Source organism: Gekko japonicus, unplaced genomic scaffold, assembly GCF_001447785.1.
Source record: "Gekko japonicus isolate JY-2015 unplaced genomic scaffold, Gekko_japonicus_V1.1 scaffold109, whole genome shotgun sequence".
In the NCBI taxonomy this organism is placed as follows: Eukaryota; Metazoa; Chordata; class Lepidosauria; order Squamata; family Gekkonidae; genus Gekko; species Gekko japonicus.
Window position 1 is genome coordinate 47,187 of NW_015164185.1, and position 19,374 is coordinate 66,560.

Here is a 19,374-nt window from a genome sequence, read left to right on the forward strand (position 1 = left end):
CTTCCTGCTAAGCACAATCTTCATGCATTTTCTTCCGTAACTTGATGGAAGAGTCTTTGAATCCAGGGCCTTGTAACCTCTTCTTTTCATCTTAGTTATCAAGTTCATTTTGGCCTATCACAGTCATCCGCTTTATTCAAAATACATACATTTCTAGAAGTTTTAACAATTTGTACTCTCCTTGTTGTAGAAAGCTCCACTGTCAGTAATTAATCTTGTTGCACTGGTTGTTCAGCAAACTATTTTTGAACCCCTCTTTAGGATTCAGAAAAAGAAACCAGAGACCTTTAGAGGTTCAATCCACTGACACAACTCCACCTCACCCAGTTTTGGTGGGCCATCAGCCCATTTTTCAAGGGAAATCCTATGGTTTGAACTGATGCTTGGCCTCCCAACTTGCTGCAGAAACTAAGCATGCTTTACGTGTTCCAACAAACATTATTCCCAGGTCCAACCTACTGTAAGGTTTTATTTTCACATTTTTATAATCTAGTGACACTGTGAAATTCTGTGCCTAGAGAATGGAGAGGATTATTTTAAACACCATAATAACAAGTGGAACTGCTGCCAGATTTGGGATTATCTCCATACTGTAGCTAAACAGTGGCTGGTAACTAACCACCTTTCCCACTGTTGAGAAAGAGAGGATGTGTTCTCCTTTGACCACTAAAAAAGCTATGGTAGGGATCATGGGACCCACATGGATAAAAGTACCATGTGGAATTGGGGCTACAGAAAGGAGTGGATGAGATTCAGTGAAAAAGCTAGCTGGATCCACTGGAAAAGAACAAATTCAAAAACAAAACCAGGAAAATATTGCAAGCAATTGGAAAGTTTTCCCTAGACCAGCAGGACTGCAGTTTCCTTTGCTGTAAAAGCTACACACTCTCAATCCTGTCAGCAGTTGTAGAATATTCTAGTCTGCATTCCTGTTGAAAGCATACTGCCCTGAAGGTGGAAAGCAGAGGGGGTTTACAGTCCTAATCCCTGTCTCTGTCTACCTCTTCTGCTATTCGGGGAGCAAGTGAGAAGGGATCAGTGAGAAGGAACAGGAAATTCAGTGGGGAGACCCACAATGGGAGAGAATATTGCTAGAAAGGGTAATGGTTGGACAGATGAATTCTGGTTATTCTGTGAAAAGGCCAAGAGGAAGATGCAATTTTTTAAACAAGTAATTTAAAAAAATTGGACGAAGTTCATTTTAAAAGCAGATGCTCAAAGCATTACTTTCTTTGAGCTCTTGGGGCAAGACAGACTGCAAAGCAAAATAAAATTAGGTCTGGGATCAAAACACTATTACCACTCCATTGTTTAAATGTGCCTATTAATTATATTTGTATTTTTAAAAACATTTCAGTTTTGAATGGTCTTTTGAAAACAAAGTATGCAGCATTGCTTTAGCAAGGTGTAGTTCACGCTCCATACCACTTTTATAATACCTTTTCACGCCAGATTTCAGCAGCACAAAATCCTTCCTGCTCCAGAATCATTGATAAAAAGGTTTATATTGGATTCCAAAGCATTAGTTCGAAAATCTGTAGATTGATGTTTTCTACTCACAGTCATTGGGAGAGGAAACTGAAAAAAATTAGGAACTCTCAATACACTTAAAGTAAACAAAACTGTTTTCTGGTTTCAAAAAGTTTATTTATAAGAAAGGTATTTTCTGACCTGATATCCAACTAAAAAAAAAAAAAATCTTTCCCCCAAATTTAAACAACTGATGACTTTTCCTTGAAATCTGTTTTTTGTTTTATTTAAAATTAAAAACAAGCCCAAGAAACTCTTTTCCTTCCCTTTCAGCTAAACCTAAAGAAATCAAGTAAAGTACCTTTGAATTGCAGTGGGCGGGAGACGAAAGTGATAAAATTTATAATGTACAAGTATAAAAATATGTTACTCAAGGTTCAGCATAATAATTTAATAGCTTTTTGCTGTTTTGTAAGCATCTGGAAATGGAACAGATACATGTCCTGCTCCTGTCACAAGAGGTAGGATGCCCGCGTTTGGTACGACATTCCATGAGAGAGTCAAAGTGACGTTTCTGTTGCCCCTGAAATTGGAACAAAGCATTAGCAGAAACACTTGCATACCCTAGTAGTACACAATACAAGAAACACCCTCATATATGTTAGAAGTATCAGGCATGTTGACATTATATTTCATTAATATGATCTACAGTACACTCCATGAGCTCTAGAAAACAGTTAAAGAGTCCAGTAGCACCTTAAGACTAACAAAGCATGAAAGCTCAATACCTACCACAAATTTTGTTAGTCTTTAAGGAGCTACTGGACTCTAGCTCTTTTCTGCTGCTACAGACAGACTAACGTGGCTACCCATCTTGACCTACTGCTACAGACAGACTAACACGGCTACCCAGCTAGACCTATCTCCATGAGCTCTGTGCAAGTGCCCAGTGTTATCAAGAAGCCATTACAATGTTCATAGTACTCTGCATCTTTTTTTTAAAAAAGGATTTCAAATTCTAAAGGGGTTATCTTTAGAGAAAGGTGTGCTTATTTTCTGTAACAAAGTGAGTTGTTTCAAACACTATCAATTGATGTTGATAGGATTACAGCACACTTTACTTCCTGTAAATTATATCACTTCTGCTTCCAGATTTACAGCACGAAATGGTGAAAAGGCATCTTCCTTGAATACTTTGTTCCATCTACTGGAATCTGGAGAAATGTATAATGCTCCCAACATTTTGTTGCTCAGAATCAAATTCAGACACCGTTCCCCTATTCGTCTCCCCTCAAGTATTGACTTGTGTCACAGGAGGATCATCAGATCTCCGGACACCCACACCCACACACACCCACACCCACAGCTGCCAGGGCTCTTCCTTGGGGAGAAAGCCACAATACTTAAGCAGTTTACACGTGGTCAAGGACTACTGAGCTAACATGGCCTAGCAATTTTCGCTGCAGCACTGTGTGAAAACTGTACTGATATTCAGAATACCATCTGCACAATAAGAACTAATGTGGTATCAACTGGTAGGCTTATCAAACTTAGGAGTTCCATCTATCAGGTAATAAGGTTTTACTTGTGATGGACTTTTTATACAATGAAACTACTTGCAAGTTAGTTGATACTGTTATGTAGTAACTATTTGTTATGTGAACTGCTCCTAAATTGTGGCCCTTTACCCTGTGCACTTTCACACAAGCTAAATAATGCCGTTTCAATCCATTTCAGTGACCATTTGCAAGTGGATGTTGTCATTTAACACAGTAAAAAGTGCACTGAAAGGGCATCATTTAGTGTGTGAAAGCACCCCATATCTCATCTTTTGCTGTGCACAGGAAGGAGAATGTGCATGAACCTGTGCCCTTTCCATATTTTAACAGCAAGCACAAACTCACAGCAAGTAACCAGAACTTCCATGCTAATTTCAAAACTACCATGCCTCCAGTTCCACATTGCAAGCCAGTCTCAGTTGCTTGGGTACATGCATCATTAACTTTAGGTTTTTAATAAAGTACATACAAAGTTGAGACCAAGACTCTCTAGCACAGATGCAAAGCCAAACCACAGTCCCAAAGCATGCTTTGTATTCTAGACACACACACCATGATTTGAACTCCTTGTCTGCCTCCTGCTGGACTCTGTGGACACTACTCTAACCTGTTTGGCTTTGCCCCTTCCCTTTTCATGCCCCTCCCTATGGAAGCTGAACATGGAGACACAGCTGTGGCTAGGCTGAAGAACACGACATATTCTATGCACTCATTGGGAAAGGTAATTTCTGCAGTGGAACATAGCAAGAAGGCACACCGCTAACAAATGGGAATGGGATAACAAGTTATCCCTTACCCCTTTGCTGATGGAAACTATTGTCAATTCGTTTATATTTGCTTTTGGAAAATGTAGAAGTTGCACTGCGTTTGCTTACCTGTGCATTCCCACTGAGGGAGGCAATTTGGCATGTGTTTTATGGCTATTGTTACAGTGGAATACGGCTGCCTGTACATCTGTGGTTAGCTATTATCTGTATTACTGTATTAATTGCCTATTTAATGGTTTTATTCTGAATATAATTTTTGAGATGATGTTTATTGAGATTCACTATGTGCCACTCCTCTGCTCTTTCTCTCCCCCACCACAGAGCATCATATTACTCTCCTCTTTCAGTTTCCATCAGTGTCTTCCTGTCTACACATGCCATCACACTATAACCACTGAAGTCCCCATTCCACTACCCTTCTCTTATGCTATTATTAGTCTTCTTTTTATGAACATTCTTATGGCTGGCAAGACAAAAACTCCCTAAATAACTCTGCTTTTGTACATACTAGGTCCAATTAGCTACATACTTTTGCTGGATTCATGATGTTGACAGCAGGCTGGTAACATTATGTTTTCCTGATAAAATATTTGTTACCCGTTTATATTATGCTGTTCCAACCCACATGCTAAAATCAATGCATTTTTAAAAGCATGCACCCTCCCTACTTTGGAGTACCTGCATGTCTAGCACAGGACATGCCACAAATGCAACAAAGTTAAGAATGAATATATACTCACTTGAGACCATTACCATCATCAAAGAAAAAGTATTTTGATTTCATATCTTTCAACAGTAGCTTTGGATTATCGCCTCTCAAAATGATTTTGTCCCAAAGGACAACTTGATTCAAAGCCTATAATTGAAATTAATCAGCAAGTTAAATCAAGGAGGGGGGAGAGAGATATAGAAATTCTGGGAAGCTGAAAATGTGAACAGTCAATTCTTGTTGAATTGCAAGAGTATACTTTTGTTTGTGTGACAGAAGATTAATAAAACTAAACACTGGCAGCTAAAATCTCCATACAAAAAAGAGTGGCCCCACTAATGTTCATCAAGATACTTAAGGGGGAGGACTAAACTTACTGAACTTGATTCTTAAAAACTGTCAGCCAGCACAGCTGATTATCTGACTAAGAAGACAACATAAATGTTTGAAGCAGCCACTAGAAAGCTGTATAGATTTTACAATATAGAAAAAATGCTGAAAATTCAACTGCTTTTCCTTTCTACAGATACAACATTATGGAAAAGATCTCAGAACACCATTTAAGGCCACAGTTATCATTGAAAGCAAAACTTTCAGAATGTGGAGACACTTTCCAAGTAAAAATTACAAATGAAATATAATTTGATTAATTCTTCTTAATAGAACAATATGACTGTGGGCCATTTTCCAAACAGCACCCTGTATGCTTTACTTCCTACAGTAAAACAAGCTACTTTTTAGTATTCCCAATGAGGAACGGGTATTTTTCAGTTTGTTTACTGATAATGGAGTTGCACACAAAAGAGATGGCACTTGTTTAAAAAATAAATTAAAAGCTTACTGAACTTATAAAGGCCCTAAGCAAGGCTCTAGACTGAACTAAAAACTACCCTAGTGCTTACATTGTGAAATAGCAGTAAAGACAGTATGACTTTTCTAGTCACACTAAGTTCATTGCATACTTACATTGTTCTTGGTTGAATATTCTGCTGATAAATATAGAAATAACTGTTTCACATTCCAGTCAAATATACTATGCAGATGTGGGGAAATTAAGGAACAGAATCTTTTGAAAACAAACATCCACCACAGATCAACAATTCAGCTTTACAAAAAAAATCTTTACTACTTTACAGTGGTCTATATTACGCATCTCTGAGGTACAATAGTACTTACACCACTGAGAACTAAAAAAGGTCAAGATGGTGAATTTGTTCCCAAAAATGACAATTAGATTGCAGAGAAAACACACCAGTTTTTGCTAGAAACAGAACATGCAAACCTCCTCTTTGCTTTCTTCAAACTTCTCCTGTACCCTTTCACGAGTACCAATACCTTCCTCATTCTTTTTTTGGGGGGGGGGATCTCTAACACAAGTTGAGCAGTTGTGCAAAATTGCTTAAAACGAGCAAACTAGGTGACTATTATATAATTCAGGCTCTGTTATTCCATCTACAGGATTTAGATATTATGACTGGAGAATTTGGAATTTTTGAGAACAGAACTCAAGGATTAGTCCCAGAGGTACTGCTCCAGAAGAAAACCATCTGTTAGCGGAATAGTACTTCCATAAATGGGGGGAGGCTCTGCTGATCCCCCCCCCCAATACTAGGGTTGCCAAATCGACTCACCCCTCGGAGCGGGGGAGCCTTGCCGGCGTCCGGGAGGTTGTGACGGCGCGCGCGCCAGCAGCACATCACCAGAAGTGACGTGCGACGTTGCTGACGTTGGGGGCGTGGCCGGGCTCGTCGGGGGGGGGAAACCATCACCTCCGGTGATGCAGCTTCGAGGGCGGGGTTCCCCCGGGCCCCGATTCCGACGGGGCCGAAATCGGGGCCTCCGAAGCGGGGCATTCCCCGCCCCCCCGGGGCCCATTTGGCAACCCTACCCAATACAAACTTCCACTTCACCTTCTACTCTATCAGAGTCTCTTAACCTTTAGGATGCACATTTCAGGAAGGCTCAGTGGGGCAGGGAATTATGCCTTGCTACTGGTAGTTTGGGTCTAATTTCAAAACTCTTACACATTGAACCCCATATGAGAAGCCAAATGGCATGTGCTTTAGATTTGTTTCTCAAGACAGCTGTCCACTGTGCTGCATGGCAAGCCACAACTGAAACAAAAGGGAGTTTAAAAACTTGAGGGAGGGGACACACTGCAGTTCATGCAAAACAAAAAGTCAGGACTGGCTACCAAGCTAGTGCAAATGTTCTGGCAGGCATACTGAGCCAAGTACCACCCCCTCCCCAATTGTCTGCATTTCCCAAAGGGAATTCCAAGCATCTATTTGCAGTCCAATCCTATTCCATTGTGGGAATGTATGCAGTCTATGCAGGCCAATGAAGTGAGGGAGGCTTGAGAGAATGCCTACCTTCAATTTCATGGTGCTATCCTCTGCCTGGATTCAGAGGTGCATGGTATAGTGCCAGACTGAAGCCAACCTATGCTACCTGTCCTCTTGTACATCAGGGCCAAGTTGGTCAGAACACCAAAAGATCCATCCATGATCAGACTTCCCACTTCTTTAAAAAATGCAACTTAAATCCAACTGGGGCTGTGCCTACAGAATGCTGAGGGGGAGCCCTCTGTGCTGCTCTGCCCAATCCAAGTCGTCAGCTGCCACTTGAGGGTTAACAGACACCATATAGATACCTATGATTTTTCCAAAAGGTACCATGGCCCTGTTTTAATTCTGGGTGATCTGTGGCTATCAGCATTGTTTTAGATGCACAGGAGACCTGAATACAGATCCAGCACATCATCTGGCTGCACAGCAGTATGTCAAAACTTAGGAGAATGAAAATTTTCCAGTAGGGAGTGGGATAAGGTGGCGGGGGAGTATAAGATGGGTTTACTGGGGGGGGGGAGAAGTTTGCTACTGGCTGGATTTAACCCACAATTATAATTTATTTTTAAGCTCTACCAAAGTCTGTGCATTTGCTATAAAGGATATCAGCTGTAATGTCAAAAGTAATGATTCCAAGGTCACTTCTTTCTCCAGGCCCAGTGAAATCTTCTACATTTTTTCTAAGAAACAAACAAAGAATACACAATTCAGTATTCTAAATCATCACACCTAGTGATTACACTTGCAACCACAATGCAGTGACAGTTGGCAAATGGTTTAGTTGACTGTCTTACCTGAAAGGCGCAGTGAGAAATTATTACATTATTCAAATTCTCCATGCATTGCCAATGAATTTATCTACACTGGAAAGGCAACTGATTTAGCACATTTTAATTGCATGTTATGTGAATTCTGAAGTCCATCATTTAGCACACATGGCTGGTACTTGTTAAATCAAAGCCTACTGAGAAATAGTCGGCATGCAAGAACCACAAATGATCTCCTTCAAACCAGTAGAACTACCAAGAATAACGCTAACATAGCCCCTGGGAGGAGACACTGCAGGGGTAGCCCACTGTAGCTCTCAACCTCACCGCAACCGACATGAGCTCGGCAATCACCTGCCAGAGCAACAGCCAACAGATGCAGGCCGGCCCCAGGAACCCAGCCGCCTTCTCATGCACGCGCAAGGGAGCCTGCCAGAGGGCAGACTATAGCAGCACCAGAGAGCTCGTGTTGTTTGCTCATTGGCTCAGCGAAGGGGGAAATGAGCAAACAGGAAGCCAAGGTCTACAGTTCTGAAAACCACCATCTAAAAAAAGAGAGTGCTGTCTAAAAGACAAAAAAACCCCATAGTACTTAAAGAATAAGGTATTTAGAAAAGCTTCTTTAGATACACGCACACACACACGGCTACCAGATTTAAGCACAAGGTTTTCCTTCCAGCAGAGAGGTCAAAGCTAGAAGACCCGCAAGAATATTTGGAAGGGGTGAAAATTCAGTGTGTTGTGCAGAAGCCGTGACCAGCTGCTAGTTATTGCCATTATTATGAGATCCTCTGAACTAGTAAAGGGCACCCGACACGGGCGAATGAAAGATGATGTCCACCGATGTCCACCTGGCACCTATGATGGTTCTTTTTTTAATGCCCTTTGAAGCAAAGGAGTGAGCCGCCGGGGCATCCCCCAAGCGACCCGGCTTCTCCAGCCACATGCCGGCGGGGCAGTCGGAAGGGCGAGACCCCGAAGCCCTCCGGGCTCCGAACAGTGCGGCAGCGGCTGGAGAAGGCGCGACCCGACGGCCCCCCAGCCCAGCCCAGTCCGCCTCACTCACAGCATGACCCGGGAGACGGCGATGCTGACGGGCACGCTGCGCTCCTTGAAGGCGGTGGTGATGAAGCAGCCGAAGGTCAGCGCCGCCATCACGCTCAGCGAGAAGGCGAAGAGCGAGTTGGCGCGGGTCAGGACGGTGTTCATGGCCCCGCCGGCCCTCACGCCTCACGGCACACGCGACACAGCCCCGCTTCCTTCCGCCCTCCAGGCCGCGGCTCCGCGAAGAGGAGGAGGAGGAGGGGAGGAGGAAGCAGGCCGGGGGGACCCGGCGGGAGACGGGGTGGCTCTGGGGACGCGACGGAGAGGGAGGGAAAGGGGGAGCCGCCGCCAACGCCGCCGTGGTGCGAGAGAGAGAGGGAGAGGAGGCCTGAACCCGCCGCCGGGAAGCGAATCCGCCCAGGCGGCCCGCGTAAGGAGGAGCCCCGCCAGCGTCCCAGCCCGCCCATAGGCGGGGTATCCCCTCCCAGCTCCGCCTGCTCGGAGGCCTCGTGAAAATCCAGAGCGAGGCTGGGGAGCGTCGGGCGCTGGAGGTGAAGCGCGGCGAGCCCACAGAGCGGCGGTGGAAGAGAGGACGAGGACGGTTAGGGTGGCTTTCATTGTAGCCGTATTTTGTGTGGCGACAACTAACGCGCGTCTGTTCTGGCCTAGACGTTTGTGGCCCATTTATAACGAAGAACGTTCCTTTAAAAAACGTTCTCGCATTCCGTGACAGAGCATGGAAGCTGCTGCTAGAATGAAAGCGCGGTAGTCTTTAAGGTGCCCCCGATACTTCTGTTTACTTTTATCTGTAGACTACTTTTATTTACTTCACCGTGAATCTGCAGTGATTTCAAGCTATTCAGTGCAGCCCTAGGAAACCCGTGGGTTTGGGCTGGCTCTCAGAGGATTACTGTCTCGGAATGTGGAAGTCCCTTCAGTCACCATGGCAAGTAGCCATTGATAATCTTACCCTCCATTAATCTATTTAATCCCCCTTTAAAGCTGTTTGTTCCTGTTGCCACCACTACATACTCTGGGAGCAAATTCCACATTTTAATCACTCACTGTAAAGTGGCATTTCCTTTTGTCCATCCTGAACCTACTGCCCATGAGCTTCATTGAATGCTCATGGGTTCTGGTCCTTTGGGAGAAAAATTTCACTTTGTCAACTCTCTCCACCCCATCATAATTTTATCAACTTCCATCATATCCCTCCTTAGTCATCTCTTTTCTACATGGAAAAGTCCCAGACTCTTCAGCCTTTCTATGTAGGGAGGGTGCTCCAACCCCCTAATCATTTTGGTTGCCCTCCTTTGTACTTTTCCCAACTCCGCAAATGTCCTTTTTGGAGATATGGTAACCAGAATTGTACACAGTATTTCAAATGTGGCCGCACCACAGATCTATACAGGGACATTACTATATAGATGGTTTTATTCTCAATCACTTCCCTAATAATCCCTAACATACAGTTTGCCTTTTTCACCACTGCAACACACTGGGTTGACACTTTCATTGAGCTATCCACTATGACCCCAAGATCTTTTCCCACTCAGTCTCAGCAAGTTCAGTCTCCATGAGCCTATACTTGAAATTGGGATTTTTTGTTTCAATGTGCATCACCTTACACTTACCAATGGTGAACTTCATTTGTCACATTGTCATGCACTCACCCAGTTTGTGGAGGTCCTCCTGGAGCGCTTCACGGTTAGCCTTGGTTTTCACCATCCTGAATAGTTTTGTGCGATCTGCAAACTTGGCCTACTCACCCCAGCCCAGATCATTTATAAGTAAATAGTACTTATCTTTGTATTATTTAGGTCTTCCGACTCGGAAATCTTTGCACTCTTATTGCAAATCTCGATCCTTGTGGGACCCCTCTGCTTACTTCCCTCCTTTGTCCATTGTCCATTTTTATTGCTCATAGACCCATAAGTCATAAGCAAATAGACAGGGTATAATACAAAATACAACATACATACATACAATACATTACAATTACAGTTAAAATTTCACAAAATTAAGCAATTTGGTTACCAAGTATATATTAACTGCCTAAAAGAGTCAGTTCATTTAATACCACCCAGGGTTACAGATAAAAACTTTGCCACCGCCGACGTCACATTTGGATCAGTATCAGCTAAGAAATTAGCTACAAATTCCTGATTACTAACAGGGCTCCATTTTTGAATATACACTGAGATCCATCTGTCACGAGCCATATTGTATTTTCTGCAATCAGTGAAAAAATGCCAAATTGTATCCAAATCACCTGAATTACAATTACAAAGTCGTTCTGAAAAAGGAGTCCCTAGGAATCTGCCCACATGTTCTCCAAGAGGCAAAACATTTAATCTTGCCTTGGAAAACAATACTCTACATTTGGGGACCATCAAAGATTTACAGTAAGAAGGCAAAGATTCCCGAGTCGGAAGAACAGACCCATCAAGCTTGGCAACTTGTACTCCATTTATCTAAGCATAAAACATTAGATTTAATTAACTTCCACGCAGAAGGGTAGTTGACTTGATTGAAAAATTCAGGGGGAAATCCTAAACTTTGTAATCTGCCATCAACCAATTGCAGCCATGAACTTCGAAAACCTTCCCTCCTTTGTGAGAACTGTCCATTGTAGATCATGTCTTAGTCCATATCACCACAAAAATCATGCATCCATCATTTTGTGGTGCCACAGTATACAAAAATGTAGTTCCAAAGCATGGATCCTCATGATTTTTGCTTTGAGTCCCACCAAACACACCATAAAATCACACATCCTGTCCATAGCCACATATTACACCAAAAAAATCACAGATCCACTGCTTCAGGGTGCTGCTACAGTGCAAAATTGTGCTTTCGAAGCACAGATCCTCATTGATACTCAGGTTTTTACATTTTACATTGGGCTGCCCTAAACTCACTACCCAACTACATATCATGTTCATGGCCACAGACTGCACAGCAAAAATCACAAATCCATTGCTTCATGGCACCACCATGGTGCAAAAGATGTTCCAAAACAGATCCTCATGGATTTTCAGGATTTGTACATTTAGTCATGTCAAATTCATTATCCAATTAAATATGGCCACAGCTTGCACCACAAAAATCATGCATCCACCACTATGTGGCACTACCAGAGTACAAAAATACAGTTTCAGAGCATTGATTCTTATTGTTTTTCATTGAATCTCCCCAAATTCACTATCAAATCATGTATCATATCCATAACCACAGCTTGCATGACAAAAATTACAGATCCACTGCTTTGTGGCATCACCATAGCACAAAACTGTGGTTCTGAAATACATATCCTCATGATTTGTACTTTTGGTCACCCCCAAATCAGCATCAAATCATATATCCATGCCCACAGACTGCCCACAAAAAACATGGATCCACTCCTTCATGGCATTGCCATGGCACAAAAATATGAATCCAAGGCATGGATCCTAATAGATCCCCAGGATTTTAAAGTTAGATCATGCAGTTATCTAATCAGTTATCACATCCAGAGCCACAGATTGCACCACAAAATTCACAAATCCATTGCTCCGTGGCACTACCACAGTGCAAAAACATGGATCCAAAGCATGGATCCCCATGAGTTTACATGGGGTCATCAACAAATCACATAAAACATCCATGGTAACCTATTGCACCACAAAAAAACATGGCTCCGCCTTTTCATGGCACTGCCATGGCTCAAGCTTAGTTCATATGGTTACCATATACCAGAGAGAGAAAAATAATGTGTTGTTTATTAATCACCCCACAAAGTCACCTGAAAGCTACTGAAAACATCAATTTACCACATTTTGTGAAACCCAGAAATATTCTACAACCACAGCACATGCAACCTCAAAGAGGGGAGAAAAGTCCCAGCTACCTTCCTATCAAGTCACCGCCATGGAGTTTTATAGCAAATCTTTCAAGACCCTCCCCAACTGCACATGCACAGTGCATCCCCTGCATCAAGGAATTCTCCAGTTAGCACCTGATGGGCAACTGCCCACCAGTGTTCCCTCTAAGCTGAGTTAGCGTGAGCTAGCTCACAGTTTTTTAGCCTCCGCCTCACACATTTTTGTCTTAGCTCAGGAAGGATGGCTCCAAAGCAAACTGATTTATGCAGGAGCTGAATTGTTTGCTCACAACTTTAATGGCAGTAGCTCACTAAGTAGAATTTTTGCTCACAAGACTCCATAGCTTGGAGGGAGCATTGCTGCCCACCACATGTTCCTCTGTAATGGTCTGCGTGAATCTCATGAACCCAGGAGTGTCTTGTTTAAATGAGCTACCAGCACAAACTACTGAGACTGTGTTAGGCTTATCAATGATTCAGACCCACCACACATGACAGTACAACTTGCTTCTGAATAGGGCACCTGAACATTTGCGCAAGCTTAGACAGGTAACCAAGAAACTGAACAAGTTGCTGTCTCACCCTTTTCTGGCTGCTTCTATCAGGAAAATCCTGCTGAATCATCCAGGGACAGGTGCAACTCATCAAAGGCTGAGCAGCCTATATGGCTGTCAGCCTGATTCTGTGGTGACTCAAACTCACAGGCAGAGTTTAACTGGTGCTGAGTTACCAGCCATGCACTATGCCATTAGTTCTGTGCCTCTCTCCAAGCCCACCTTCTCTGGCATTCCAAGGGCTCTGGTGACCCTGAAGGTGAGACTGGTGGCTGCAGGGCCATCATATTGTAGATCATGTCTTAGTCTATAGGCAGCACCATAAAAATCGTGCATCCACCATTTTGTGGCACCATAGTGGCACAAAAACATACTTCCAAGGCATGGATCCTCATGGAACCACATGATTTTTGCTTTGAGTCACCCCAAATTCATAATCAACTCACAGAACCACTGCTTTGTGGGACTCCACAGCACAAAACTGTGGTTCCGAAGCGCAGATCCTTATGGATCCTCAAGATTTTTTACATTGGGTTGCCCAAAATCACTATCCAATCACACATCATGTTCATGGCTGCAAACTGCACAATAAAACACACATCTGTTCCTTCATGACCACCATGGGCACAAAAAGATAGTTCCAAAGCACAAGTCCTCATAAATTCATATCATTTGATGTGGGTCATTTTTATGGTCTAATCTGTGGCCAAAGACATGATATGTGATTTGATAATGAGTTTGGGATGACCCAATGCAAAAATCCTGAGGATTCATGTGGGTCCATGCTTTGGAACTAAGTTTTTGTGCCTTGGTGGCTCCACAGAATTGGTGGATATGTGGGTTTTGTTGTGCAAAGCTGTGACTATGGACATGATATGTGATGTGATGGGGAGTTTGGGGAGATCCATCCGTGCCTAGGAACCATGTTTTTACGCTGTGGCAGTCACTTGAAATAGTGGAGCTGTGATTTTTGTGGTATAATTTGTGCCTGTGAACATGATACATGATTGATGGTGAATCTGGGATGACTCAGTGCAAAAATCCAGATGATCTGTGCTTCAAAACCACATTTTTGTGTTGCAAGGTGTGGCTATGGACATGATATGTGATTGGATAATGAATTTGGCATAACTAAAAGTACAAATCCTGAGGATCCATGAGGATCTGTACTTCAGAACCACACTTTTGTACCAGGACGGTGCCATAAAGCACAACATAGATACATGATATCTGTGGTTCAGTCTGTGGTTATGGACACGATATGTGATTTGATGGTGAGTCTGGGCTGGCACAACACAAAAATCTTTAAGATCCATGACGATCCGTTCTTCGGAATCATGTTTCCATGCTGTGGTGATGCCACGAGGCTGTGAAGCCATAATTTCTTTCTGTGTAATCTTGGCTATGGGCATGATATGTGAATTTATGCTGAGTTTGGGGTGACTCAACACAAAATTCATGAAGATCTATGCTTTGGAACTATATTTTTGTGCCAAAGCATTGCCGCAAAGCAGTGGATGCATGATTTTTGTGGTGCTGCCTATAGACTAAGATATGATCTACGGAGGTTTTATTTTGTTTTCAATGTAAAAATCACATGAATTCATGATGATCCATTTAAAATGATCTAGATCTGACACTTACTCAAATCCAAAGATTTCTACCTGCTACTACTTGTGTCTGCCTGCGCCTGATCATCTCTTGTTTAGTGTGTTGAATTCCACTGAAGACCTTGATCTGTGACACTTAGTAAAAATTGGATTTTTATTAATGGTTATTAAAGCTAGACAATAGAAGGTTGGCTCAAGTAATCAGCATCTAGCAACCTTGGTACTTACATGAAATGTGGCTATAACCCATCCCCCATCCCAATTCACAATATCAGGCCACATTGAAAAGTTGTCATAAAACACTCTCTCAATCCTTACCAACTTAAAATACGCAACTATCAACAGGGCTGTATTCCCTCCCATGCATTTCTTTGCTAGGTGCCTGTTCTTTTGAATTCAGGAGCCAAATGAAGTTGTCTTCACATCTTTGGCAGTAATTAGTGTTATCTGTTTTATTGCTTCTACTTTTAACTGTGATTCTAATCTGCTGTTTTAATCTTTTAACTGCTGTTTTGCTGCTTGAACATTACAGAATTGCTGATAGCTTTGATTGTAATTATAGTTTAATAGTCTTTTAACTGTCACGAAGTGCTTCAAGAACTTCAGCTGTTAGGTGGCTTATAAATATTCAAAACAAATAAATTATAGGGCTGTCAGGCCTCCACCCCAATGCACAAAATGGGGATAACAATATGGACATAGTATCTGTCAAACAGTTGTAGGAACTTCTCAGTTGTAGGAAATGTTTTTACAATGCAGTTCTTAAACCTCAAAAATAGAACATTTCCCCCTATTTTGAAAAAGCATGAACTTGTACCTTCATGGGGTGGAGGGGCTCATTGCTACCAAATCACCTTAACAATAAAATCATTGGCTTTTCTCTCTCTTTTCCAATGAGCAGCTGTCATTGTTATCACACTAAGTAGAAAGAATCATGGCACGAAAATGGAACTGTCAATCAAGTACTTCCTTAAACCTGTATTTTACACTGCTTTCCCCCTGTTGTTGGGTATTGGTAGCAAGCACCACCTTATTGCTGTCCACTGAAATTCAGCCATCTGTGTCTGCATACAATTTTTGTTTCAGTAAATGATTAGAATAAAATGTCTGGGGAAAATAGTGTTTTATGCTGCGGAAAAATGTCTTTACCATAATGTTTCACTGTTAATCCTTAGTCTTTACGTAGTCAGAGATTTTATCTTCTGTACTTTTATTAGCATTGTTTTCTATACAGTTTCATTTCTGTTACGTCAGTATGAATATATTATTACTTTTATTACCCAAGTTGTTATCCAGCTGCTTGAGGTTTTACTCACATCTACTTCCATCTTCTATATTATAGTTCCCAGAATTAGAGATCAGGCTTTACAGGGCTGTTGTAGTAATATATTGTAGGGGTATCAATTTTCTAAATAAATATGTTAGACATTTGGAACACTTGACAGAGCAATACAAACAGTAATTGTCACACGTGGGAATTAATTTCTATAGTAGCTTCATTTTTTAAGAGCTATACTGTATTGATTGGAATCTGTGCAATCCTAAGAACACTTTCCTGGGAGTAAGTCCAACTGAATATACCTGAGTAGGCTTCTATATAGACCTGTTTACCATTGCTCTTAATGACACCTAACAGTGAGGAGAACTAGATTAAAATCCCTATTTAGCTATGAATCTCACTGGCTGATGTTGAGCCAGTCACTTTTTCAGCCTAAGTTTCCTTGTTGTGAGGATAAGGGAGGTGGAGAACCTAGGTATGCCATCCTGAACTCCTGGAAGGGGGTCGGGTATAATATGTCATAGTAAACTGTCGCTGTGTCTGCAGTGTGTGTCACCCTGTTTCAACTAGAGGGACTTTAAAAGTTAAGCACTGAAGTTCAGTTCAGTATTCTTTTTGGAGGATGGGAGTGGGAGTCACAGGTATATACAGAAGACTAACCAGACCAGGTGGGTAGAACTTCCCTCGCAAAACAAATACTTTGCTCAGAATAGCCAGCATCCACTGAGGACCAGCATTGTGTAGTAGTTTAGAGCACCAGACCAGGATGTGAGAGCAGAGCAGAGACTAAGGAACGACCTAATGAAGTAGGGAAGGATAGTCTGTGGAAACAGTAGCTTTCCCGTACAGCTCTGTTTCCTAAACTTTCAGACACAACTGCTATCAAGCTCCCCCAAATTCCTAAGCTCCTCCTCGTTCAAGGGGGGCACTCAGATGGTCTTGGCTACATATTTGACTGAAAGTACTTCCAGTGCTCCAGGCTAATTTGGGTTTTTGTCGTTTATATGGAGTACAAAGCTATCTGCAAGTATATCCATCCCTCAAACTGATTTAGGTGGAACGTTCACATGTCAGGAGGCTTTTTAAAAAATCTTCCATGTCAATAAGACTCTTATTGATGCTGGAGAAAAAGAAAGAAAGGAAAGCAGCACAGGGCTTATTCAGAAATAAGAGCTCCCTTTACAGGAGGGTTGCCAACCATCCAGAGAAAAACAACATCCTGTTCCTTTAATGGGATGTTATTTGCCAGGTGAGATGACTTACCTCCAAGTCATGAAAAGCTTCAGCTGCCCATTTCCACATACTAAGCCTCTATTAAAGAAACAAGACACTTTTCTCCAGGCCTGTCAGCAGCCCTGCTTTAAAGAAACAGAACTACTATAAAATTTTAGAAATAAATAGGTGATCAGCTGAATGCCACATGACAAGATAATAAGGACATAGTTTGTGAAACATCTTGACACGATGGAATATGCCATCTCTTTTTCTTTGAGGATTTAAGCAAAACTGGCAACGTTGGCTTGGAACATATTATACATTTTCCTAAGGGTAAACATCCTGTGGTCGGTGCAGTGTCAGATAACAATATACCAAATATAATCCACGAGATTATCATGTTTCAGATGTGTAACAAGCTACAAAATAGCTTCCATCTACAGTAGAACAGGACAAAAGTACTACTACCTTCATAGATGTCCACCAAATGGTAGCAATGGTATATGGCTGTAAGTATGGACTATAACTGAGTAGTACCTGGCTTTCCCTCACTCTTGGCCTCTACTTTCTGTAGTGTTCAGCTGCACTCACAGTCATAACAAACCATTTACAACCTGCAAGACTGCCACCTGCCATATATGTCCACAAGGCAGCTGTGGGCCAGACACTGCTAGTAGTCCCCAGCCTGCTCCGGTCAGTTGTAGCTGCTTGGGGTCATGCTTTCTCTGCACCTCAGACTGTGCTGTGTAATGGACTTCCAGAGGATATGTGACCCGGACCTTGACAGGTTGCAGAAGCTCTGTAAAGCACAGGTTCTTTCTTAGGCCTTCAGCAGCCCATGAGTGACAGCTGCAGTCTGTTTCCTTTTGTTGGCATTTTTTATGGCTCCATCATCAACCAAAAGAGAGACTGCAACTGAGAAATCAGAAGGAGGCTGAGACTGGGAAGGGTAACCATGAAGGAACTAGAAAAGATTCTTATGGGTATGGATGTATCACTGGCAACCAATGTTCCCCGTAAGCTGTAGAGCCTTGTGAGCAAAAAATTCTACTTTGTGAGCTGTTAGCATTAAAGTTGTGAGCAAGCAACTTGGCTACTGCATACATTAGTTTGCTCCGGAGCCCTCTTTCCTGAGCCAAGACAAAAATGTGTGAGCTGGAGGCTAAGAACCTGTGAGCTAGCTCACACTAACTCAGCTTAGAGGGAACACTGCTGGCAACCAAGACCAAGTCAATTCATACTCCCTATTACTATGTATGGGTGTGAAAATTGGACAGTGAAGAAAGCTGACAGGAAGAAAGTTGATTTGTTTGAAATGTGGTGTTGGAGTGGAGTTTTGTGGATACCATAGACCACCAAAAAGACACAAATAAGCGGGTTCTAGAGCAAATCAAGTTTGAACTTGATTTTGTCAAATCAAGGGAATTTTCTTAAGCAGGACTGAAAACATAGTTCTTGCTTGTGAAAACTAGCATGATAGCTTAGTTATGTAGTTATTTACTTATCGTATTTATAGCCTACCTTTGTTTACAAATGAAAAACTCAAGGCTACTAAGATACACAGATTGAGAACAATAGAACAAAGTTTGAGTCCAATGGCACCTTTAAAACCAACAAAGCTTTATTCAAGGTATGAGCTTTTGTGTGCATGCACACTTCTTCAGATACAGTGAAATTGAAATTACGCCATACGTACAGCTAGAGAGTGTGCAGCAAATTAGCATACAACATAGTGAAGCTGTTTTAACAGCTGCAAGGACCAAACAGGAATAACAAGCTGAGCTTATGTCACCATTTGTTTTGATTTAATTTCAGGGGAAAACATGGTGAAGCAAATAAATCTATCAAAACTGGAGACTCTGGCCCCGGTCACACAGAGCATTAGGCACGCTAGAGAGATGGAAGATAGATGGATTTTCCGGGCGCCATCTCACCGCCACATCTGGGAAGCGTAGAGCTCCTGAGGCTAACCCGAGGCTTCACTCCAAAGATGCGCTGTAAAAAACTAGTACCTCCGAGGTACTAGTTTCCGGAAACCGTGGGGCAAGGGCGGGCGTCAGATCACGTTTCCGGTGGTAGCTCGTGGCATCCGGCGCCCACTCATGTCCCGTCGCGAAAAGTTTTTTTTTTTTGGGTCAAGTCTCCACAGGTGTGCACAAGCACCCAACGGCGCATGCGAACACTTGGGTT

The 19,374-nt window shown here is 42.4% G+C and overlaps 1 protein-coding gene across 1 annotated transcript; it reads right to left on the reverse strand.

Annotated features, from left to right (window-relative positions):
- Nucleotides 1–1,639: 1,639 nt before the first annotated feature.
- SPCS3 (signal peptidase complex subunit 3) lies at nucleotides 1,640–9,124 on the reverse strand. Its single transcript, XM_015408141.1, has 5 exons — nucleotides 8,687–9,124; nucleotides 7,460–7,533; nucleotides 5,472–5,548; nucleotides 4,537–4,652; nucleotides 1,640–2,053 (listed from the first exon to the last, which is right to left on the reverse strand). Exons 1-5 carry the CDS (start codon nucleotides 8,827–8,829, stop codon nucleotides 1,921–1,923), a joined length of 543 nt encoding a protein of 180 aa, XP_015263627.1. The 5' UTR covers nucleotides 8,830–9,124; the 3' UTR covers nucleotides 1,640–1,920.
- Between the last annotated feature and the right edge of the window lie 10,250 nt (nucleotides 9,125–19,374).